The sequence below is a fragment of the Oncorhynchus tshawytscha genome, linkage group LG20 (genome assembly GCF_018296145.1).
Source record: "Oncorhynchus tshawytscha isolate Ot180627B linkage group LG20, Otsh_v2.0, whole genome shotgun sequence".
In the NCBI taxonomy this organism is placed as follows: domain Eukaryota; kingdom Metazoa; phylum Chordata; class Actinopteri; order Salmoniformes; family Salmonidae; genus Oncorhynchus; species Oncorhynchus tshawytscha.
Window position 1 is genome coordinate 19,311,367 of NC_056448.1, and position 26,139 is coordinate 19,337,505.

General features: G+C 43.4%; 1 protein-coding gene across 3 annotated transcripts in view; it reads left to right on the top strand.

The window, feature by feature from the left end:
- The window catches only part of LOC112219329 (endoglin), a 55,142-nt gene extending 51,955 nt beyond the window's left edge, over positions 1–3,187 (top strand). The window contains exons 12-14 of one of the 3 annotated variants that reach the window (XM_024380475.2): positions 2,127–2,234; positions 2,337–2,409; positions 2,686–3,187. In XM_024380475.2, coding sequence (XP_024236243.1) covers positions 2,127–2,234; positions 2,337–2,409; positions 2,686–2,746 — 242 coding nt within the window. In that variant the 3' untranslated portion in view covers positions 2,747–3,187. The remainder of the gene's footprint in view (positions 1–2,126; positions 2,235–2,336; positions 2,410–2,685) is intronic. The other 2 variants (XM_024380474.2, XM_024380476.2) reach the window with 2 other exon arrangements.
- The last annotated feature ends 22,952 nt before the right edge of the window (positions 3,188–26,139 follow it).

Sequence of the window (26,139 nt, forward strand, 5' to 3'; positions counted from 1 at the left end):
CAACTCTATGGGCTCTCCGAATTGGTCACCTACGGTCATGTAGTCAGTTCCACTCAGTTCTTCTTCAGAATTCTGGCCAGAGAATTGGAGCTCAGTTGAGGCCGGCTGACTGCTGCTGGCTGCTGCTGGGAGCCTCGCCTGTTTTGATTGGCCAGGATATGGCTTCCCCTCGGCTGTCCTTCCTGTTTGGTAGCTGTCCCCCAGAGGACTCTTGGGAGTCGTAGTGTTGTAGCGCAGGCCTGCAGCTGTCCGTCCCCTCCACCCCACCTGCGACGCAGCTTCTACTTCCTGTCCCTGTTTGCTTTCCGGCCCATTCTGGAAAACAAATGTAAAAAATACTTTAAAACATGCTTCTGTTTAGACATGGACTGGGACAGGGCCTTTGAGTCGGTAATACTGGTAGTAGATAATTCCCCTCCTATAAAGATTACTTTAATCACTTACAATCTAATTCATGAGATTTAATCGAAGGATGTAGCCCACATTAGATTCATTATGATGGTACACAAGAATTTCATTATGTTGTGACAGCAGAGCAGAGATGGATTTTAATAGGGTGAGGGGATGAATTATCTTAATTATTCTTATAGATTAATCCATGGAAACCATCAATAGCAATATTAACAGGCTTGCAGGATGATGGCAACCGGTGCAGCCAAACAAACAGAATGCAGACCCTCATTCTTCCTGCATCCTGTCTTTCCTGTCCTTCAAGAAAAGAGAGAGCCTAGTGTAAAGCACAGGGGAGAATGACTGTCATTGAAGCCATGGAAGTTCATGGCTGACTGCGGTACTGCAGGCGTTGTTAGAAAACAGGATCCCCCACTATAGTGAATGGAAAAATGGCAATCTGGTCAATCTTCGTGTAAATAAAATAGAAATTCAAGACAACCAATAATTGCTTCAAATACACCAAATGTATGTCCGCAAATACACCAAATGTCTGTCCGCACGCAGAAGAACTTAAGGATAATTTAGTTGCTAATGGCAGCCTGCAGTACCCCAGTCGGCATTCAACTTGAGTTACTCAATGAGAGGGGGCAGCACTGAGCCAGTCTGGAGTCACATTCTGGAGGGTCAGTGCAATTGGGGATCTTTGTGACGTCCCTACCCTCCTAACCCTTACACTAACCCTAACCTTAACTATAACGTAATCTTAACCCTTAACCATTTTAAATGTCAACTTCAATGGGTTAAGGACATCCCAAGGATACTGGATTGGAGTAGCTCAAACTGCGCATGTTATGTGAACATTTCATTATACTTAATTTGGCTTCAATTAGCTATTGAGTTTTCACATAGGAATGTATGGTGTCACGTGATTGATGGCCTTGTCCATTCATATATTCAGTCATTGTTAAGACACAGGATGGCTCCTGCCCAGAGGACGGATGATTAGCTTCCTCCCAAATTCTCAGGATCCATGTTGGAGATTTCCATTAGGGAAGTAGCAGAAGCTGGGGAACTGGTGTGTGTGTCTTTGTGTGCATACATTTGTGCACGTATGCTCGCGTGCTTGGATGCACACGTGTTTGTGTGTGTGCGTGTGTGTGTGCGTGTGTGTGTGTGTGTGTGTGTGTGTGTGTGTGTGTGTGTGTGTGTGTGTGTGTGCGTGTGCGTGTGCGTGTGTGTGTGTGTGTAAGTGTCAGTGCCAGAGCTAGCAGCACATGGCCAGAGCCTGTTTTCAGCGAAGCTGATTTGAGAGCTCCGTCGAGGGAGAGCAATTTTGCCTCAGCCATTGGCTTAAGAGTTGTTTTGTTTGCTCCTACGTCTGTAATTGCTGGAACAGCTTGTGTGGGACAATGCCACACACAGGCTGCCCAGGGGGCACTGCCAGGGCCAAGCAGTGTGACCACAAACTTAAATTCACATGATGACAGAGCCAAAACTTCATCACATCAGTGATAACCATTTGTTTCCACAAACAGATTTGGCCTCAATTGTGCAATGTGCAATGTGCTTGAGACAAAGAAAAATTCATGAGCTTGTAATGTTAACTGGTTGTGTGCTGGAAATGAGGAAATCATAGGAGGAATAATCTCTCTCCATATCGATGGATATCCAACAATTCTACTAAACACCTCACTGTGAGACATGAATTCATGTGTTTCTCCTGTGTGTTCTAGTGGCGTGCATTGACTTTGGTCTGTCAGCCGTGCTGGGCATTGCCTTTGGAGGTTTCCTGATCGGAGTTCTGCTCATTGGAGCTCTGTGGGTCATCAAGATCCGCACAGGTGAGTCGGAGTCTGCCTCTTTTGTGGTGTTACATTTACATACCATACAAAAGGGTTTTTCAAGGTCTATTTCCCTTTTCATTCAAACTTAATTTAAAGCAGTATTATTTTGTTTTATGGGATCTAGGATACCCCACCGGACTGGATGTAGGGTCGACTACTGCAAACCTCTCGAGTAAGATGCTAGTCATTGTTTCTGTTGATGCCAGTCCCAGTTAAATGTATAGAGTTCTATTTTCCCTGAAGGGGGAATAGTAAAGTAGGCAAACCATATCGATGAGGTAAACCTGTCTCCTCCTCCTTTTCTGATCTTTCTCATGATCATTATCCCTCAAACAACCAACCAACCAGTCAATCAGTCTTTATTATCCCAGAAGCAGTTGGTTTGCAAGCTGAAATTGAGTTTGACAAATTGGTTAACATGAATCAAAAAATTGTCCTTTCTCTCCAGAATGTCCTTGCTCTCTGACCAGCAAACGGCAACCTGTCTCCAACAACCCCTCCCCCTCTGAGAACAGTAGTGCCAACGCCAGCATTGGCAGCACTCAGAGCACGCCAACAAGCAGCATGGCATGACATCATCACCACCACCGTCTCCCCTCTCCGTCACACTGAGGGGGCTCCATGCTATTTGGTCGCTCTTTCACAATGCTTAAGAAAGCATTACCCCCTCTCTTTAGTCACACCACATCACGCATCCTTTCTCACCAACCTGAGGGGGTTAGGTCGGGGGGGGGGGGGCAGCTGTAGTCTAGTCTAGGCTCCTAACACCCTCCTCTCCGGCCTCCCAGCAAACGTTCCAGACTGGAAGTCAGAGAGGGTGGAAAAAAAAAGGCCCTGGCTCCCAGCAACAGGAAAAACAAAGCATATCCCCAAGAACTAACAGGAAATTCACTGCATTCTTTTCAATGAATTGTGCCTCTCTGATGGCGGCACAATAAGAATCAGTCGGGGGGGAGACAAAAGATTGACTTTAAAAACATTATTAGATAAACTGTTTTGGCTCTCAACATCCACAATTGTTGTGATAGGAAATGTCAAGGCCCTTTTTCCAGGCAATTTAGAGATTCTGGACTGACATCCGTTCTTTGACATTGACTGTAGTTTGAATTAAAATTTGTTTTACTGTATATGGGTGGCTGGAAGACACCATGTCAGATTTAAAGATTTCAGACAGTAAAAAGCTAGAATATCACATGTTCTCTTCCAACAACAAGGGGAATCTGTCTTCATGGGATTTAGGAAAGATTGGGAAAAGGCTACCTCTTAATTTATGTAGATATCGGATTGTTAAGCATAAGCTTGACAATGGCTTCTTCTGGTGAGCTAGTGAGATAAATAAAAACTATTTTCTCTTTCATTCCATTTCACTTGAGTTACATCATATTGTTTTGCTCAGAGCCATGTCTTACATACAAGCAGAATTTATAGCAAAACATTTCTTGCAAGTCAAATGTTGCACTATGTATACAAAAGTATGTGGACACCCTTTCAAATTAGTGGATTCGGCCATTTCAGGTGTATAAAATTGAGCACACAGCCATGCAACCTCCATAGACAAACATTGGCAGTAGAATAGCCTTACTGAAGAGCTCAGTGACTTTCAACATGGTACCATCATAGGATGCCACCTTTCCAACAAGTCAGCTTGTCAAATTTCTGCCCTGGTCAACTAAGTGCTGTTATTGTGAAGTGAAAACGTCAAGGACCAACAACTGCTCAGCCGCGAAGTAGTACACCACACAAGCTCACAGAACCGGATCGCCGAGTGCTGAAGCGCGTAGCACGTTAAAATTGTCTGTCCACGGTTGCAACACTCACTACAGAGTTCCAAACTGCCTCTGGAAATAACGTCAGCACAATAACTGTTTGTCTGGAGCTTCATGAATAGTTTGTTGGGAGCTTCATGAAATGGCAGAGCAACCGCACACAAGCCTAAACTCACCATGCGCAATGTCAAGCGTCGGATTGAGTGGTGTACAGCTCGCCGCCATAGGACTCTGGAGCAGTGGAAATTCTCAGTGGAAACGATCAATTGGAACACCGACTGCGAGCCAGGCCTAAATCGCCCAACATCAGTGTCCGACCTCACGAATGCTTTTGTGGCTGAATGGAAATAAGTCCCCACAGCAATGTTCCAACATCTAGTGAAAAGCCTTCCCAGATGAGTGGATTGTGTTATAGCAGCAAAGGGGGGGCCAACTCCATATTAATGCCCATAAATTTGGAATGAGATGTTAAATGAGCAGGTGTCCACATACTTTTGGTCATGTAGTGTATATGAGCCTTAGCAAATGAGTTGGTTTTATAGTAATTGTTAAAAATATAATATTTATCTGAAATTGTATTATGTCTAGATAAACATTTCATTTTCCTCAATGCAGACCAAAGTCAACACCAAAGCAAAAGTTGTTACCAAATAAATTGAGCTACATTATTAAGATGGAAAAAAAGATTCAAAATCAAAATGATTGAACTCAGGAAAAACTGTGGCATTATTGTAATTTAGCGTGAAATTATTTATGTCAAGTGCCAAGGAAAATGGAAATCAGATTGAATTGTAAGTGCAAACCCATTCTATGTGTAAGTGTACAAATGTAAATGTATTTTGATTGTATTGCCTTTAAAAAAAAAACTATTTTAAATTGCTCTCACAATACAAAGTAAAGCCTTGTGGTTATGACCTGCTGGGTATAAAGACGTTCCCTTCAAACATTCCATTCAGCCGTATCTCCTAAAGAAACAGCAGTACTGTACCTTAAGTATACAGTATATAATTTAAAATGTTATTGTAATGATTGTACTAGTTATTTTATAGTTCAGTATGCCAATGTACAGCGACACAGAGTCTAATCTATATTTGTTAAGCAGTTAATAACTGATTCGTAATTAATTTGTTTTGATACCATCACCAAAAGCAGCAATCTTAAAACCAAGTGAGCTTCCTCAACCCAGCACTGTGTTTTTAATGCCCCAATGTGTTTTTTACATTTTGTTTTTTTAAATGATGTAGCTAATAATGCGTTGTGTGTGTGTTTCTGTGCATATGCACGAGTGAGTGCATGCATGCAGGTGTGCGTGTGTGTGTGTGTGTGTGAATGTACTCTAAGATGTGTACACTCAGAGGAAAACATTATAAATTGCCACTTGAGTATTTGCGTAATATGAGGAGTTAATTCTATATGTAATGTCCATGCAGTTTATTTTGTAGGAGTGTTGTTTCTTATATTCTTATTTTATAAATTCCATAGCTTCTGTGTTATTCTCCATATGTTCCAAAGAACTTGGACTATTCCCTATTACAAAATGCAGTTTTTTTTAACTTGTAGTCATTTGTAACCAGATGGCCATAGATTTATACTTTCTATATTCCAGTTTAAATCGTATGATTTGTTTTGTTATTAATTTCTATAAACATCATTAAAACAACCATCAAGTCGCTAAAGCCAAACTCCAGAGCCCACATTACTGGTGTTATGTAAACAGTTATTGTTGCTCTAACTTACTCCATTCAACTTTAATCTCACCCTAAACCCCCTGCCATACAATAACAAAAGCTAATCTTCTCTGATTCAAGATACTCTGTACTGGTGTGATAGGCTGATGCATTCCATTTGTAATACTGTGGACAAGCAGCACTTAATTTCTTTGTTTGGGGGTACAGAAACGAACCTCATCCACCACCGATATGCAGCACCCACCTGATGCACAGCAGCCATTGTGTGCCAAAAACTTTAACACATGACAGTCAGTGAATGAGTGGCATCCCCTTGAGCTGAACCTCCAAACAGGCAAGCAACAGTGGATTGAGGGAGAGTTGTAGTATCAGACAGTCAGTGACAGCTAGGCTCTTTGTGAATACTGACAGAACACAGGGTAAATCAGAGGAGCCGTCAGTTAATCCAGTCATTAACCCAGCAGATTCCTGCACGACCTCTGGCTCTGACTACTTCTGCTCAGAGATGCACACGCACCAAGCAATCTTCCACACTCTGCACGTTTCCCTGTACTCACAATGATAGACAGATGGTGTATGTGTGTTTAAGACAGTGAGAGTGTGTGTCTATTGGGAAGGTGTCTTTATTTCAATCCAGAAAGGAGAGGGAATCTTTATTATTGAGTGATCAACTCAACGCAGCTCTCAAGATGGGATGCTCCCAAATAAGCAAGGTCTACGTGGTGGAGCAAAATGTCATCCAGTATTTCTGTGATCACATGCAATGGTAGTCACTCAAACAAGCTGATTACATTTGGAGTTTTATGACATAATATGCTACTGCTCTCCACAGCATTTCTGCCCTGAATTTAGCAAGCACTATCAGTGGAAAAAAGTTGTGATACACTACTTTCTGCAAATGGTCAGTGTGAGCCGGAGTGACTTGACACAACGCAAGCCAAACAAGAGGTAGCTACAAACAAAACAGAGTTAAATGGTTCCAGTCTGCCGTGAAGCGTTCATCCATGTGTACGGTTAAGAGTCTAGCTACATTTTCAGATATTATACATTTCAATTTGTTTTTGTCTGTCAGAAATTTGTTTTCATTGCAAGTTAAAGCATACTGTTAGCTAGCTAGTGAACGTTAGCTTGCTGGCAAACGTTGCGTGTGTGAACTGTGTAGTAATATTATTCCTATCTCAGAAACCATTTGCATTGCTAGTTATAGCCTGAAGTTAGCTAGCTAGCTAACATTGAACCTAGTTGGTTAGCTTTAGCTACCTGCAGATTCAAACTGCAGCATTTCATGCATGGTTGCTGGCTATGACAATCAGTTTGTATTGCTAGTAGATAAAGTTCATTTTTACCTGGAGTGTTTTAGTTTAGGCTACTACCTTACTCACTCTGTTTAGCACATGGCCTTACATGTGAATCCTTAAATTGATGGCTGGGTCTAAGGCTTAAGAGGGTGTGAATTATGCTAAATAGGTTTAATCAAAGAAGAGCTCTCCTGTAGAATTATCAAAACATTCAAGAGCCATTTTCTCAAAAGTGTGGTTACTAGTTTATCAACTTGCAAATAATGACTTTCCCATTGTTCCTCAAACATGTTGTATGATTTTCAATTTTGTACATCTGAGTCTCTGCTTTTATTCAATGTTGTAAAAAACACCATTTCAAATGTTGCTACAAAAGATCGAATCGATTGGTCACATATTTTGTAACTAAAAGAGAGAGGAAGAATAAAGTGGCCGAGTACTGTATCTAAACCCTAGTTAACCATTAAGTCACCCCACACACACACAGTTCCCTCCACAGGAATTTTATTCACAGGAATACCTTTTTATGTTATCTATTTTTTTCTGAAATGAAAGCAACAACATAAAGTCCTTTTCCTCATAGTGATCTGTACTGGGCTGCTGTGTTAGAAATAAGGCCTTAGATAACGGAGCTTGGATGCACCTGTGTTTAATGTGTCTCTCTACACAGAATGTCACCCCTCAGGATTGTTAACTTTGTTAGAGTCTGTCATCTTAACAAAATGGCTGCTCCAAATATATATTTTTTAAATGCGTTGTTCTCGTGGCACAGGGAATTCCATCTTTCCTTTTATGGCGCATTGACCAAACCAAAATTATACCATATGTATTTGTATGTTGTCATTTGAAAAATGTATATTTTATTTGTGTATCAAACGTCTTAATAAAATGAATAAACCAAATGAATTGTTTGTGACTCTTATTGTGATATCTTCAGATCTACAGTATTATGATTCCCTTGCTGCATTACATGTAAGAACAGGGTTGAAGACATAACATAGCTGCTGTGCGACTCAAGCCACTGCTATATATTGGGTCTCCAACAATGTTAGACACATAGTATCAGAGAGCAATTATAATATAGGCTAGCAAGCTGGGCCGTGCACTTTCACAGGCAAGGCAGGGAGCATCACACATAAAGCCAGCCAGCAGCAGCATGCTTTTAGTCTTCAATTAATCACTTCCGATCATGGGAAGAAAGGAACAATGTGTTTTTAAACTAGAGCTGTTGGATTTTGTGTGTTCTTAAGTACCACACAATGATTCATTTGGTTTGCAAGGATTCGTGCTGTCCGTAAATTGCAAAGTTGACTTTTCCACCCCCGTGCTGTTGAAGGTCAGCATTACATGAGATACAGCACACCCTTATTACTGTCTGTCAAAGTATACATTCATACTGCTTGTTTGAACACTTCTATGGACGGATTAACTGCCTACAATATGCAGTGCATTCGGAAAGTAATCAGACCCCTTCCCTTTTCCCACACTTTGTTACGTTACAGCCTTATTCTAAAATGTATTAAATAAAATAAAAATATAATAAATCTACACACAATACCCCATAATGACAAAGAGAAAACAGGTTTTTAGAAATATTTGCAAATGTTTTAAAAATGAAAAACAGAAATACCTTATAAGCATTCAGACCCTTTGCTTTGAGACTCGAAAATAAGCTCAGGTGCATCCTATTTCCATTGATCATCCTTGAGATGTTTCAACAACTTTATTGGAGTCCATCTGTAGTAAATTCAATTGATTGGACATAATTTGGAAAGGCACACAGCTACAGTTGAAGTCGGAAGTTTACATGCACTTAGGTTGGAGACATTAAAACTCGTTTTTCAACCACTCCACAAATGTCTTGTTAACAAACTATAGTTTTAGGAAAGTTGATAGGACATCTACTTTGTTCATGACACAAGTCATTTTTCCAATAATTGTTTACATACAGATTATTTCACTTATAATTCACTGTATCACAATTTAAGTGGGTCAGAAGTTTACATACACTAAGTTGACTGTGCCTTTAAACAACTTGGGAAATTCCAGAAAAGTATGTCATTGCTTTAGAAGCTTCTGATAGGCACATTTAAATTTTATATTCACCCATTATTTTACCAGGTAAGTTGACTGAGAACACATTCTCATTTACAGCAATGACCTGGGGAATAGTTACAGGGGAACAGAGGGGGATGAATGAGCCAATTGCAATCTGGGGATTATTAGGTGACCGCGATGTTTTTTTTAGGGCCAGATTTGGAATTTAGCCATGACACCGGCGTTAACAACCCTCTACTCTTACAATAAGTGCATTGGGATCTTTAATGACCTCCGGGAGTCAGGACACCCGTTTAAAGTCCCATCCGAAAGACAGCACCCTACACAGGGCAGTGTCCCCAATCACTGGGATATGTTTTTAGACCAGAGGGAAGAGTGCATCCTACTGGCCTTCCAACACCACTTCCATCAGCATCTGGTCTCCCATCCAGGGACTGACCAGGACCAACCCTGCATAGCTTCAGAAGCAAGCCAGCAGTGGTATGCAAGGTGATTTGTGTCAATTGGAGGTGTACCTGTGGATGTATTTCAAGGCCTACCTTCAAACTCAGTGCCTCTTTGCTTGACATCATGGGAAAATCAAAATAAATCAGCCAAGACCTCAGAAAAAAATTGTAGACCTCCACATGTCTGGTTCATCCTTGGGAGCAATTTCCAAACACCTGAAGGTACCACGTTCATCTGTACAAACGATAGTACGCAACTATAAACACCATGGGACCACACAGACGTCATAGCGCTCAGGAAGGAGACGCGTTCTGTCTCCTAGAGATGAACGTAGTGCAAATCAATCCCAGAACAACAGCAAAGGACCTTGTGAAGATACTGGAGGAAACAGGTACAAAAGTATCTATATCCACAGCAAAACGAGTCCTACATCGAAATAACCTGAAAGGCCGCTCAGCAAGGAAGAAGCCACTGTTCCAAAACCGCCATAAATAAAGCCAGACTATGGTTTGCAACTACACATGGGGACAAAGATCATACTTTTTGGAGAAATGTCCTCTGGTCTGATGAAACAAAAATAGAACTGTTTGGCCATAATGACCATCGTTATGTTCGGAGGACGAAGGGGGAGGCTTGCAAGCCGAAGAACACCATCCCAACCGTGAAACATGGGGGTGGCAGCATCATGTTGTGGGGGTGCTTTGCTGCAGGAGGGACTGGTGCACTTCACAAAATAGATGGCTTTATGAGGAAGGAAAATTATGAGGATATATTGAAGCAGCATCTCAAGACATCAGTCAGGAAGTTAAAGCTTGGTCGCAAATGGGTCTTCCAAATGGACATTGACCCCAAGCATACTTCCAAAGTTGTGCCAAAATGTGTTAAGGACAACAAAGGCAAGGTAGTGGAGTGGCCATCACAAAGCCCTGACCTCAATCCCAAAGCAAATGTGTGGGCAGAACTGAAAAACTGTGCGTGAGCAAGGAGGCCAAAAACCTGACTCAGTTACACCAGCTCTGTCAGGAGGAATGGGCCAAAATTCACCCAACTTTGTGGGAAGCTTGTGGAAGGCTACCTGAAACATTTGAACCAAGTTAATCCATTTAAAGGCAATGCTGCCAAATACTGATAAAATCTTCTTACCCACTGGGAATCTGATGAAAGAAATTAAAGCTGAAATAAATCATTTACTGAATTTAAATCATCTACTTTTATTCTGACATTTCACATTCTTAAAATAAAGTGGTGATCCTAACTGACCTACGACAGGAAATTTTACTCGGATTAAATGTCAGGAATTGTGAAAAACTGATTTTAAATGTATTTGGCTAAGGTGTATGTAAACCTCCGACTTCAACTGTATATCAGATCCAATAGTTGACAGTCCAAGTCAGAGCAAAAACCAAGCCATGAGGTTGAAGGAATTGTCCGTATAGCTCCGAGACAGGATTGTGTCGAGGTATAGATCTGTGAAAGGGTACCAAAACATTTCTGCAGCACTGAAGGTCCCCAAGAACACAGTGGCGTCCATCATTCTTAAATGGAAGAAGCTTAGAACCATCAAGAGTCTTTCGAGAACTGGCTGCCCAGCCAAACTGAACAATTGGGGGAGAAAGGCCTTGGTCAGGGAGGTGACCAAGAAACCGATGGTCACTCTGACAGAGCTCCAGAGTTCTTCTGTGGAGATGGGAGATCCTTCGAGAAGGACAACCATCTCTGCAGCACCCCACCAATCATGCCTTTAATGTAGAGTGGCCAGACGGAAGCCACTTCTCAGTAAAAGGCACATGACAGCCCACTTGGAGTTGAAGGATTCTCAGACCATGAGAAACAAGATTCTTTGGTCTGATGAAACCAATATTTAACTCTTTGGCCTGAATGCTAAGTGTCATGTCTGGAGGAAACATGGCACCATCCCTATGGTGAAGCATGGTGGTGGCAGCATCATGCTGTGGGGATGTTTTTCAGCGGCAAGGACTGAGAGATGAGTCAGGATTGATGAATGAAAGATGAATGGAGCAAAGTACAGAGAGATCCTTGATGAAAACCTGCTCCAGAGCGCTCAGGACCTCAGACTGGGGCAAAGTTTCACCTTTTCACCTCCAACAGGACAATGACCCTAATCACACAGCCAAAGACAACACAGGAGGGGTTCAGGACAAGTTTCTGAATGTACTTGAGTGGCCCAGTCAGAGTCCGGACTTGAACCTGATCAAACATTTCTGGAGAGACCTGAAAACAGCTGTGGAACAACTCTCTCCATCCAACCTCACAGAGCTTGTACTAAGTAAAGGGTCTGAATACTAACGAATGTTGACAAACATGTAGTTAATGATCTAAACATCTGCCTTAAATTATTTTAAATTAATTGGTTTTATTTCAAATTGGGCACCTGCACCCAATGGTGAAAATGGTCTGTTAAGTTCATATGAGCCCATCGGGTATGAAATGTTTTAGGTCATATATCTGCGGTAACACTGTTTCAGCGCTTGCATGGAGTGCTTCAACAGGGCAAACCATATTAGAGGTTGCGTTATAACTGAGCCCATCTAATTCATGAATTTAAATGAATTCCATAAAAATAAGTTTGTTGAATTTTTGTGTAAATGACAACATAATTGCAGTTGGTACATTGAGTCACGTAGTAGTCCAAACTCAAAGAATATTAACAAAATAGAAATGTTTGGTTCTTGAAACGGAAGTTGTCGTGTGTTTAAGGTTCATCATTGTCACTCCTGGGATGTTTCTCTGGACTCCAATGTGTTTCTCAGTACTTCCACTGAAACATACAGTACCACTTACATTACAATACATATCAACTAAAGACAGCTACTGTACTCTATTACTGGAAAATACTGACTGGTTCTAGCCCCAGGGAACATGCAGCAACCTACGGTCTAGTTCACGATTAGCCCATGGCAGTAGACCATAGAGAAACCCTTGGCTTTTCTAGAACGGTGTTGAGCTTAATGTATGTTCAGTCCCAGGAGACAGTTAATGCTCATTTAAAATGTACCACAAGGCTTGGTATTTCCTTTGACTTGAAACTAGGAAATCTATATGAAATGTGCTGGAAATTTTATTTTCCCAGTTGCCTTTTGGAGCCTACTACCGCAATAGCATCATTCCAGGTATTTTCACAACCCTGTTCCAATCCTTTGTTAGAGGGTTCCATAGCAATAGTCATTTTCTGCCGCTCTATATATTACAGTCTTTCCATTATAATATTATTTCCAAGTCCATATGACATGGTTGAAGCTATTCAATTTGAGTAGGGCAGACAAAGCAGGAAATTATATCAGAAGGTAATGTTGACCCTGTCCTTTATGGAAAAGGTCTGAGTACGTTCACTGTGTCTACTAACCTGTCATTTGTCTGAGTGCACCTGAATTATATGAAGATTGGCCCGTCATTGGTCGTCTGTCCTATGCTCTTAAATGGATAGGCCTACTTCATGGTTTACAGTTCCTTGTATGAATGCAGTTTCCGCTGACAACCACCAGATGCTGCCAGATTGTCCAATATGCCAGTATCTTCCAGTGGGTCTCTGAAGACGACAACATGGAGAGGAACACATGAGAAAACAGAGTACAGGATGTTCATCAATGGATGTTGTTGTCAGGGGTTATCAGTGTTGGTCAGATGACTTTCTAAATGTAACAGTTGCTAGTTACCTGTCCAAAATGGTAATCAGTAACACAATTTTGGATTAATGATTAATCTGATTAATTACTTTCAGTTACTTTTGGAATACTTCGCCCCGAAGAAGAAGACAAAAAGGATCTATCAAATACATTTGGTGTGTCATCACAGTTGTTATAGACTTGTGGTCGCTCACTTGGGTGGAACAAACCAAAGCCTTTTGTGCCTTTTATCAATGCTGAATTGAACGTCATTTAGAAAACAAAGGTTTCTTAATGAATTTTTTCACAAACAACATTTCTGAATTTAAAAGTAATCTAAGAAGTAATCATCTAGTTTTTCGAAAGTATTTCTAACCTTGTTACAATATTTTTGCTGCTAACATAACTGATTAAAGTTAGATTTTTTGTAATCAGATTACATCTAACTGACCGCCTACTGTTTAGTGAGAAAAACATGTACAGTTGACAAAGCCGTGTATAAAGGTTGGACATTTCTCTTGAAATTCTATGTTACCTATATCATATTGAGAAGATGCGAGGCTACAAGACTGTGTTGTTAGTACAGACTGGGATATATTCCGGGATTCATCCGATAGCATTTAGGAGTTTACCACATCAGTCACAAGCTTCATCAATAAGTACATAGACAACGTCATCCCCACAGTGACCTTACAAATGTATCCAAACCAAAAACCATGGATTAAAGGCAGGATCCATACTTGGCTAAAAGCTAGAGTTACCTCTTACGAGAACGGACAGACTCATACAAGAAAGGCTGCCATGACCTCCGACGAGCCATCAAACATGAAAAAGGACAAAGTACAGGAGGAAGGTGGAAGGAGGAAGGTGGAATCCTATTACACCAGCTCCGACGCTCGTCGGATGTGTCATGGATTGCAGACGATAACGAATTACAAAGGGAAACCCAGCCGTGAGATTCCCAGTGACACAGAACTCCCAAACGAGCTAAATGCCTTTTATGCTCGCGTCGAAGGAAAACACTGAGTGTTGCATGACAACCCCTGTTGTTCCGGATGACTATGTGTTCCGTGGCCGATGTGAGTAAGACTTTTCAACAGGTTAACACTTGCAAGGCCGCAGTACCAGATGTATTACCAGGACGCATACTCATAGCATGCGCTGACAAGCTGGCAAGTGCCTTCAATGACATTTTCAACCTTTCCCTGACCTAGTCTGTAATACCTACATGTTTCGAGAAGACTACCATAGTCCCTGTGCCCAAGGATGTCAAGGTAGCCTGTCTAAATGACTATTGCCCCGTAGCACTCATATCTGTAGCCGTGAAATGCTTTGAAAGGTTGGCCAATGCTCACATCAACACCATCATCACAGACACCCTGGACCCACTCCAATTTGCATACCAACCCAACAGATCCACATATGACGTAATATCTACTGTACTCCACACTGCCCTTTACCACCTGGACATAAGGAAAACCTAAGTGAGAATCCTGTTCATTGATTCTAGCTCAGCATTCAACACCATAGTGCCCCCCAAGCTCATCACTAAGCTAAAGACCCTGGGATTAAATACCTCCCTCTGCAACTGGATTCTGGATTTCCTGACGGGCAGCGCACGACTCCAACACCATCAATAAGTTTGCCGACGACACAACAATGGTAAGCCTGATCACTATTGACGATGAGACAGTTACAGGGAGGAGGTTAGAGACCTGGCAGTGTGGTGCCAGGACAACAACCTCTCCCTTAACATCAACAATAAAAAAGGAGCTGATTGTGGACTACAGGAAACAGAGGACCAAGCACACCCCTTTCCACAGGGCTGTAGTGGAACAGGTCGAGAGCTTCAAGTTCCTTGGTGTGCACATCACTAAGGAACTATCATGGTCCACACACACCAACACAGTCATGAAGAGGGAATGACAATGCCTCTTCCCCCTCAGGAGGCTAAAAAGATTTGTCATGGGCCCTCAGATCCTCAAAAAAAGTTATACAGCTGCACCATTGAGAGCATCTTGACGCATCACTGCTTGGTATGGCAACTGCTTGGCATCTGACCACAAGGCGCTACAGAGGGTAATGTGTATGGCCCAGTACATCACTGGGGCTGATCTCCCTGCCATCCAGAACCACTCTACCGGGCAGTGTGAAACTTACTCCTTTGCCTTAAGTGTCTCCATTTGCTCCAGCAAATAGCTAGCTTTTCACTGTTGAGTAAGTTTGAGAGGTGAATGTAGCACATGGGAATGTGTGAAACGTATTCCTCAGTCTGAATTGTCCCCCACTTGCAACAGCAAATAGCTTTCACATTCACCATATGCTGCTTCTACCCTGTTTTTTTTATTTTGCTCATTATTATATATGCTGATGCCTAGTCACTTTACCTCCGCTTTTATGATCAAATACCTCGTAGCTGTGCACAGTGATATGATACTGATACTGGTACCCCCTGTATATACACTGAACAAAAATATAAATGCAACATACATCAATTTCAACGATTTTACTGAGTTACAGTTTCAGAAAATTGAAATAAATTAATTAGGCCCTAATCTATGGATTTCACTGCTGAGAATATTGATTTGGATCTGTTGGTCACATATGCCATCAAAACAAAGTAGGGGCGTGGATCAGAAAACCAGTCAGTGTCTGGTGTGACCACCATTTGCTTCATGCATGCAGCGTGATACATCTCCTTTGCATAGAGTTGATCAGGCTGTTGATTGTGTCCTGTGGAATGTTATACCATTCCTCTTCAATGCTGTGTGAAGTTGCTGGATATTGGCGGGAACTGGAACAGGCTGTCATGCACGCCGATCCAGATCATCCCAAACATGCTCAATGGGTGACATGTTTGGTGAGTATCCAGGTCATGGAAGAACTGGAACATTTTCAGCTTCCAGAATTGTGTACAAATCCTTGAGACATGTGGTCGTGTATCATCATGCTGAAACATTAGGTGATGTCAGTGGACGAATGGCACAACAATGGGCCTCAGGACCTAGTCACAGTATCTCTGTGCATTCAAATCGCCATCGATAAAATGCAATTGTGTTCATTGTCTGTAGCTTATGCCTGCCCATACCATAACCCCACCATGGGGCACTCTGTTCAAAACGTTGACGTTCAGAAAACCGCTCGCCCACACAACGCCACCTGCCCGGTACAGATGAAACTGGGATTAATCCATGAAGAGCACTTCTCCAGCATGCCAGTGGCCATCGAAGGTGAACATTTGCTCACTGAAGTCGGTAACAATGCTGTTGTGAGGCCGGTTGTACGTACTGCCAAATTCTCTAAAACGACATTGGAGGTGGCTTGGAAATTAACAGTAAATTCTCTGGCAACAGTTTTGGTGGACATTCCTGCAGTCAGCATGCCATTTCCATGCTCCCTTAAACTTGAGACATCTGTGGCTTTGTGTGACAAAACTGCACATTTTAGAGTTGCCTTTTATTGTGCCCAGCAGAAGGTGCACCTGTGTAATGATCATGTTGTTTAATCAGCTTCTTGTTTTGCCACACCTGTCAGGTGGATGGATAATCTTGGTAAAGGAGAAATGCTCACTAACAAGGATATAAACAACTGTGTCCACAGAATTTACATGTGGTGTTCATATTTTTTGTTCAGTGTAGCTTCATTCTTGTCTGTTTTATTCCTCATGTTAATATTGGTAATTTTTTGATTTTTAACTCTGCGCTGTTGTGAAGGGCTCGTAAGTAAGCATTTCAAGGTACAACCTCCACCTGTTGTATTCCCGCATGTGACAAATAACATTTTATTTGAATGTTTCTCTCAATAGATTGCTTGAGCTGTGGTGGAAAACAAAATTAAATGTAAATTCATATTACAGATTTGAGTAAAGGTAAAGAAGGGTCATATACTGAAATGATCTCCTCACCATGGGAGAGGGCTAATCACATTCATACCTGTGGAAAAGTATATTGGGCTTCATGCATGATCCGGTGTTGTCTTTGAAACTTATAGGTTTTGATGGATATGATGCTAAAATTATCAGGGGGACTTTTACTGAATTAATACTACATTTTAATTTTAATTTATCTCACTGGCTAACTGTAAACTGCATGGAGTGGGCAGTTAGCTAGCTACAATGTTAAGTTGCTTACTGTTGATTTCATTGCTTATGATATTAAATAAAACCCCACAATTTAGGGAGACACAGCAATTCATGAGACTTCTCCATTCAACCAACATTTTGGGAAAGGAATATTTTTTCTTGCTCTTACTCGCTCAAAAGTTCCGGTCTGAAGACTCTGCTCCCTGAAAAGTAACGGTCCAGTTTTGGGCCTTTTCATATTTTTATTCTGTGATATACCTCACCTGCGATGAAGGAGAAGGGGTTGGAGGGAAAGAGCAGTTTGACCTGTTTGCTTACGTTTGTTTCCTAATGAATACACCCCAGGAAGGGGATATTTCACCCGTAAATGTTTTTTTTATGTGAAGCTAGAAGTTGGATATAAAATATGAATCTTCGAGGAGAGACGTTTGGCTCATTTAATTTCTCAGTTTCCCTGAGGAAATTACAAACTTTGTGTGCTGTTTTGCATGATAGCTGTAAGCAGCTACCGGCTGCAAATAGGTAGCTAGCTATACAGGGGCGCCATGCACACCAAAAATCTGAGGGGGCACAAAGTATGTGAGGATGGCTACGGGATGCCCAGAGAATTTTTCATTTTTCAAACACCTGAAACAGCTTTTTCCTGCAATCTAAAAAAAATCATGCTTCATCAGCCTTAATTATTAATTATCCTCCTGAATTATGTTTATTTTTGATTTATTATTAATATGCTGAATCTCTGCTAAACTCTGGGTAAAATATTTTAAAGAATGTGAGTCTTATTCAGTAGCCTACCTTTAGTAATTGCGTGCTTTTCTAAAGTCTACCAACCTTGCCAGCCAGGCATGCCAGCTAAGATACAGTACCTTCAGAAGGTATTCACACCCCTCAACTTTTTAAATTTTTTTTGTGTAACAACTAGAATTTTAAATTGATTCAATTAAGATTTGGTCAACGGCATACACACAATACCCCATAATGTCAAAGTGGAATTATGTTAGACTTTCTTTACAAATTAATAAAAAATGAACTGAAATATGTTGAGTCAACCCTTTTGTTATGGCAAGCCTAAATAAGTTCAGGAGTAAATATGTACTTAACAAGTCAAACAATAAGTTGCATGCCATTGTGTGCAAAAATTGTGTTTAACATGATTTTGACTACCTCATCTTTGTACCACACAAACAAATTATCTATAAGGTCCCTTAGTTGAGCAGTGAATTTCAAACACAGATTAAACCTCAAAGACCAGGGAGGTTGTCCAATGCTTCACAAAGAAGGGCACCTATTGGTAGATAGGTACAAATAAAAAAGTAGACATTAAATATCACTTTGAGCAGGGTGAAGTTACTACACTTGCTCTCAGTTGCCGGAGAGGAAGGAAACCGCTCAGGGATTTCACCATGAGGCCAATGGTGACTTTAAAACAGTTACAGGGTTTAATGGCTGTGATAAGAGAAAACTGAGGATGGATCAACATTGTAGTTATTCCACAATACTAACCTACATGATGGAGTGAAAAGAAGGAAGCCTGTACATAATAGACATATTCCAAAACATGCATCCTACTTGCAACAAGGCACAAATATGAAACCTCAAAAAATGTGGCAAGTAAATTAACTTTATGTCCTGAATACAAAACATTACGTTTGTGGCAAAATCAGCACTTAACATCACTGAGTATCACTTCATATTTTCAAGCATGGTGGTGGCTGTATCATGTTATGTGTATGCTTGTCATCGGCAAGGACTAAGTGTTTTTAGGATACAAAGAAACATAGAGCTAAATACAAGTAAAATTCAAGAGGAAAACCTGGTCAGTCTGATTTCCAATGGACACTGGTAGAATTCAAGAGGTATGGATATTTTATGAAGGCACTGTAGTTAGACAAGCTAGCTACTCTAACTTGATTGATAGCCTAAAATGGTTTCTTGGTAGCTAGTCATGGGGAGATTGAGAAACTATCTGGGCTAGTTGAAGAAAACTTAATAAAAACACTAGGTTGCTAGTAGTATTACAGAGAAACAACAGCACAAAATAGTACAATCACATTGAAAAATATTTTTCAATGTAACAGTTGTATAGCTGACCCCCATAGGGGTCCCAAGGGCACGTGCCCCGCTATACAACTGAAAAGCTAATGACCAGCATGGCATGAACGCTAGCTATCTAGTTAACACCAAATGCAAACAAACAAATGAGCTACATAGCTGAGTGAGTTGAATTAGCTCAAGTAAAAGTTGATAGCCGATTCCAAATAAATCACATCACTTCTCCTCTCAACTGACGATGTCAGGGGATGTTTTTCTGCTGAGACGTACGAAGAGGAGAGATGATGTCAGAGATCCTGCTTCTGCTGGAGTCTCAGTGAGTAACTCACTGAGGTGCATATGAACACTAAGTGTAGTATAAGTGTCTGGAAATGCTGTAAACATCTGACTCAGTTTGTTATGAACAGGCTTTATAGAGATAATCAATCAAGATACGTCTTGTTGTTTTGGGATAGCACTTCACAAATCAAAAGCAGTGGAGTAGAGAGTACTGCAAGATCAAAGGTAGCAAACCAATTCTGTTCAAACTGTACAGTAGCTCTATATTTCCATGCAGTGGTCTGGGGAGGGGGTTACCAAATAAATATATGATTGATCCTGTCGTGTGTAGCCTGGCAAGACTCCAGGCCAATTTAGATTCTATAAGCTAGATGTAAGCATGGCTGCAGCTACTTCCCCTGCTGGCTAAGCTGCATCTCCCCAAGACTTTCACACCCTGAGGCACTCTAGTGCAGACAAGGTTGTTTACTCACTTTGAGCTTGTGTACAGCCAGTATTCAGACGAGTGTATGTGCAGGCACGTGTACAAACACAGATGCACGCATACCCACAAATACACAAGTGTGCGCACACAAACACACACAAGCACACCCATAACCAGGGTTGGGGTAATCCTTTAAAATCTCTTAAATGTAACTAAATGTAATCTACTTAATCCCCAAAAGTAATTATTTATCATGAAAGGGCCATAAACAACAACTAGAAAGGCTGCATACTCCAAGAAAGGTCCAAACTCACCTTTTTGGTAAAAATTATTACAAATTGCTGAGGTATAGTCACTTTTGAGGACACAAGCTCAAGTACACAGTATAAATATGATACAAATATGAGAATGAAATATTTTATATGATGTATTTCCTATTTAACAAAACTGTATGAATAAGGCTACATTTAGTATAATCAGTTTATAAAGTGACTAACTACTTCCTTATAACTGTAAAATACATATATGTACTGTATATTTAGGGATATAGAAAATGTGCATATTTTCTAAAGGACTCTCTTTATCAAAACGTCTGCCCCCATCATGGTTAACATCACACAGAGCTCTAGCGTGGCTTCCTGAAATCACTAGGAACTCACCTTTCATCTCATATTAATTTTGTCCATATATGACAAACGGAAAGTGTTTTTTCTTTAAAATCTATTGATTATTTCAAATTTCTGGCTATACATCGATCTCAGAATGTGCTACAGTGACAAAACCACTCTCTCCCGCTGCATTACGATGTAAGGATTCTAGGCTTATTCATTGTAAGCGGTTCAGCCAGGAGTTGATGGACAGTTGCAATAGTGAATGAAATGGTGGGAGGGACATTCTGCTTCACACAAAAAGAAGATACATACTGTACTCCTGTGTCCGTGAGAATCAGGAATACCACTCAATGCAAGCCATTTCGATTTATGGTGTCCACCAGGGTGCAAATTATGGGGAAGCCAGAGGTGGTTCAGCTCCCCTGATTGAGAGATTAGCTCCCCTAAATCCAAGTCAAACTTTGGGGGTGTCAAAAGGTGGGTGTAGGTGGTGCATGAAGTCAGGCGCAGGAGAGCAGAATGAGTGAGCCACGTACTTTACTCAGAAAGAAGGCACAAGGTAACAATACACTTGACCAATACAAATAACAATAATCAAATTACGCACGTGTGAAAAACAGCACCTGTCGAAAACCAGCCATAAATTACGGAGTGAACATAGAAACAGTCACGCACAAAAAACATGGGGGAAACAGAGGGTTAACTACATGAACATGTAATTGGGAAATGAAAACCAGGTGTGTAGAAAACCAAGACAAAAGAAATGGAAAATGAAAAGTGGATCAGCGATGGCTAGAAGACCGGTGACGTCCCCTTGCCCGACGCCTCAAATCCAGTATGGATCGAACTGCATACGCCGGGGCCCCCTCGATGTCCAGAGGGGGGCGGAGGAACCTCCCGCACCTCAGACTCCTGGAGTGGACCAACCACCACCGGCCTGAGGAGAGATACATGGAACGAGGGGTTAATTCGGTAATCGGGGGGACTTTGAATGTCCCCACAAACTGCAGGCCCAGCGTCCGGCAGGGCAGGCGGAGGGGCAGGTTTCGGGTCGAGAGCCAGACCCGGTACCCGGTGCAAACACAGGGGCCTCACTGCGGCGGCGATCTGCACTGGTTTTTGACGCCTCATGGTCCGCTGAAGGTGTACATGAGCAGCGTCCCATGTCTCCTCAGCGCACCTAAACCAGTTGTCGACCGCAGGAGCCTTGATCTGGCTCTGATGTCAAGGCGCCAGAACCGGCTGGTACCCCAGGACGCACTGGAAGGGTGAGAGGTTAGTGGAGGAGTGTCGGAACGAGTTCTGGGCCATCTCTGCCCAGGGCACGAACGCCACCCACTCCCCCGGCCGGTCCTGGCAATAAGACCGCAGAAACCTACCCACATCCTGGTTCACTCTCTCCACCTGCCCGTTACTCTCGGGGTAACCCCCAGATGTTCCATGAACGCCCTCCAGACCCTTGACATGAAATGTGGACCTCAATCAGATAGTATGTACTCAGGTACCCCGTAGTGCTGGAAAACCGGTGTAAACAGGGCATCCGCAGTCTGTAGGGCCGTAGGGAAACCAGGCAAAGGGAGGAGACGGCAGGACTTAGAAAAATGATCTACAACAACCAGGATCGTGGTGTTTCCCTGTGAAGGAGGAAGATCCGTTAGGAAATTCACCAACAGGTGCGACCATGTCCGTTATGGAACGGGTAAGGGTTGTAACATCCTTCTGGGCAAGTGCCTAGGGGCCTTGCACTGGGCGGAGACCGAGCAGGAGGAAACATAAACCCTCATGTCCTTAGCTAAAGTGGACCACCAGAACTTCCCACTAAGACAGCACAGTGTCCGGCAGATGCCCGGATGACCAGAGGAGGGTGACGTATGGGCCCAATAGATCAATCGGTCGCGGACAGCAGAAGGAACATACAGACGCCCAGCTGGACATTGGAGGGGAGTGGGCTCTGTAGGTAACGCCCGCTCGATGTCCGCGTCCAGCTCCCACACTACCGGTGCCACCAGGCAAGAGGCCGGGAGTATGGGGGAGTGATCCATGGGCCGCTCCTCTGTGTCATACATCTGGGACAATGCATCTGCCTTTGCGTTCTGGGAACCTGGTCTGTAGGAAGGGGTGAAAACAAAACAGGTAAAAAACATGGCCCACCTTGCCTGGCGAGGGTTCAGTCTCCTTGCTGCCCGGATGTATTCCAGATTGCGGTGGTCAGTCCAGATGAGAACAGGGTGTTTAGCTCCTCAAGCCAATGTCTCAATGCCTTCAAGGCCTTGACGACATCCAACAGCTCCCGGTCCCCCATGTCATAATTTCGCTCCGCCGGGCTGAGCTTCTTCGAAAAGAAGGCACAGGGGCGGAGCTTTGGTGGCATACCCAAGCACTGAGAGAGCACAGCTCCTATCCCAAACTCGGACGCGTCCACTTCCACTATGAACGCCAAAGAGGGATCCGGATGAGCCAGCACGGGAGCCGAGGTAAACAGAGCTCTCAGCTGACCAAAAACCCTGTCCACCTCAGCTGATCACTGCAAACGCACCAGTCCCCCCTTCAGCAGTGAGGTAATGGGAGCCGCTACCTGACCAAAGCACCGGACAAACAATCCGGTAGTAGATGGAAAAACCTAGAAACCTCTACACTTCCTTTACCATGGTGGGAGTCGGCCAATTACGCATGGCTGAAATGTGGTTACTCTCCATCTCCCCCCATGACGTGGAAATGCGGTATCCTAGAACAGACATTTCTCAAATCAAATCAAATCAAATTTTATTTGTCACATACACATGGTTAGCAGATGTTAATGCGAGTGTAGCGAAATGCTTGTTCTTCTAGTTCCGACAATGCAGTAATAACCAACAAGTAATCTAACTAACAATTCCAAAACTACTGTCTTATACACAGTGTAAGGGGATAAAGAATATGTACATAAGGATATATGAATGAGTGATGGTACAGAGGAGCATAGGCAAGATACAGTAGATGGTGTCGAGTACAGTATATACATATGAGATGAGTATGTAAACAAAGTGGAATAGTTAAAGTGGCTAGTGATACATGTATTACATAAGGATGCAGTCGATGATATAGAGTACAGTATATACTTATGCATATGAGATGAATAATGTAGGGTAAGTAACATTATACAAGGTAGCATTGTTTAAAGTGGCTAGTGATATATTTACATTTCCCATCAATTCCCATTATTAAAGTGGCTGGAGTTGAGTCAGTGTCAGTGTCAGTGTGTTGGCAGCAGCCACTCAATGTTAGTGGTGGCTGTTTAACAGTCTGATGGCCTTGAGATAGAAGCTGTTTTTCAGTCTCTCGGTCCCAGCTTTGATGCACCTGTACTGACCTCGCCTTCTGGATGATAGCGGGGTGAACAGGCAGTGGCTCGGGTGGTTGATGTTCTTGATGATCTTTATGGCCTTCCTGTAACATCGGGTGGTGTAGGTGTCCTGGAGGGCAGGTAGTTTGCCCCCGGTGATGCGTTGTGCAGACCTCACTACCCTCTGGAGAGCCTTACGGTTGTGGGCGGAGCAGTTGCCGTACCAGGCGGTGATACAGCCCGCCAGGACGTACAGGTCATGCTCCAACAGTCGACCAAGCACCCTGCACACCAGGGACACATGCTCGGCGTGTGTAGTGAAGTATATCAGGATGTCATCCATATACACCACTACATCCTGCCCATGCAGGTCCCTGAAAATCTCATCTACAAAGGCCTGGAAGACTGATGGAACATTCATCAACCCATACGGCATGACGAGGTACTCATAGTGCCTTGAGGTGGTACTGAACGCCGTCTTCCACTCGTCTCCCTCCTGGATACGTACCAGGTTGTAAGCGCTCCTGAGATCCAATTTGGTGAAGAAGCGTGCCCTGTGCATTGACTCAATCGCACTGGCTATGAGAGGTAGAGGGTAACTGTACCTAACAGTGATCTGGTTGATACCTCGATAGTCCATACACGGGCGCAGACCTCCATCGTTCTTCTTCACAAAAATAAACTTGAGGAGGCAGTTGAAGTGAAGGGCTGAATGACCCCTGCCCCAGAGATTCCGAGACATATGTTTCCATAGCCACGTCTCCTCCTGTGACAGGGGATACACGTGACTCCTGTGAAGTGCTGCATCTACCGGGAGATTTATCGCACAATCCCCCCATCGATGGGGTGGTAATTGAGTCGCCTTCTTCTTACAGAAGGCGAGAGCCAAATCGGCATATTCAGAGTGGATGCGCACGGTGGAGAACTGGTCTGGACTTTCCACGGTGGTCGCACCAACGGAAACCCCTAAACACCTCTCTGAGCACTTTTGTGACCACCCCGTGAGAGCCCTCTGTTGCCAGGGTAGGCCCAGCTCCACGGGAAATGCAGGAGAATCAATAAGAAAGAGACTGATTCTCTCCTTGTGACCGTCCTGCGTCACCATGCCCAGTGGAGCGGTGGCCTCCCTAATTAGCCCTAACCCTAATGGTCGACTATCTAGGGCATGAACTGGGAAGGGCATATCCACTGGAACAATAGGGATCCTTAACCTATGGGCAAATGATCTGTCAATAAAGTTCCCAGCTGCACCTGAATCTACCAGCACCTTATGCTGGGAATGCGGGGAAAACTCAGGAAAATGAATATACAAAAACATGTGTGCAACAGAGGGCTCTGGGTGAACCTGGTACCGACTCACCTGGGGTGACACGAGAGTGCCCTGCCTGCTGCCTCGACTCCCAGAGGAACCTCCCCAGCACCGACCGGCAGTGTGCCCTCTGCGGCCACAGATGGTGCATGGACCGGCCCCTCCTCCGGTCGCCCTAAGTGCAGCACCTCCCAGCTCCATGTGCGTAGGAGCGGGGGTGCTGGGAGATGGAATCGACAGACCCCGATCTGGACGTCCGCAGGTAGCCAGCAGGTTATCCAACCGGATGGACATGTCCACCAGCTGGTCAAAGTTGAGAGTGGTGTCCCTGCAGGCCAACTCCCAATGGACGCCCTCATGTAAACTAGTGATCGCTCAGGGCCCTGTCGTTCCATCCCGTGCCGGCAGCCAGGGTCCGAAAGTCCAAAGAGAACTCCTGTGCACTCCTCATCCCCTGCCGAAGTTGGACGAGACATTCACCCACCGCTCTACCCTCAGGCGGGTCGTCGAAAACTGCTCGGAAACGGCGGGTGAAATCCTTGAATTGGTCCAACACCGCTTCTCCTTCCTCCAATACGGCGCTGGCCCACTCCAGGGCTTTCCCTGAGAGACAGGAGACGAGGGCGGACACGCTCTCACTGCCCGAAGGAGCCGGGTGGACGGTTGCCAGGTAGAGCTCCAGCTGGAGTAGGAACCCCTGCCATCCCGCATCCGTCCCATCCTATTCCCTCAGAAGAGCGAGCCGAATCCCACTGGGACCGGGTGAAGGAGGGGTGAGTAGTGGGGTGCCCCTGGTGGTGCTGGTGGAGACGCTGGAGGAACTCCTCTTCTCTCCCAGCGATCCATATTCTGCAGGAAGCGATCCATGCTGGTGCCGAGATGTTGTAGCATGGCCTCATGCTGCTGGACTCACTCCTCGACCCCTAATACGGGAGTGTCTGCTA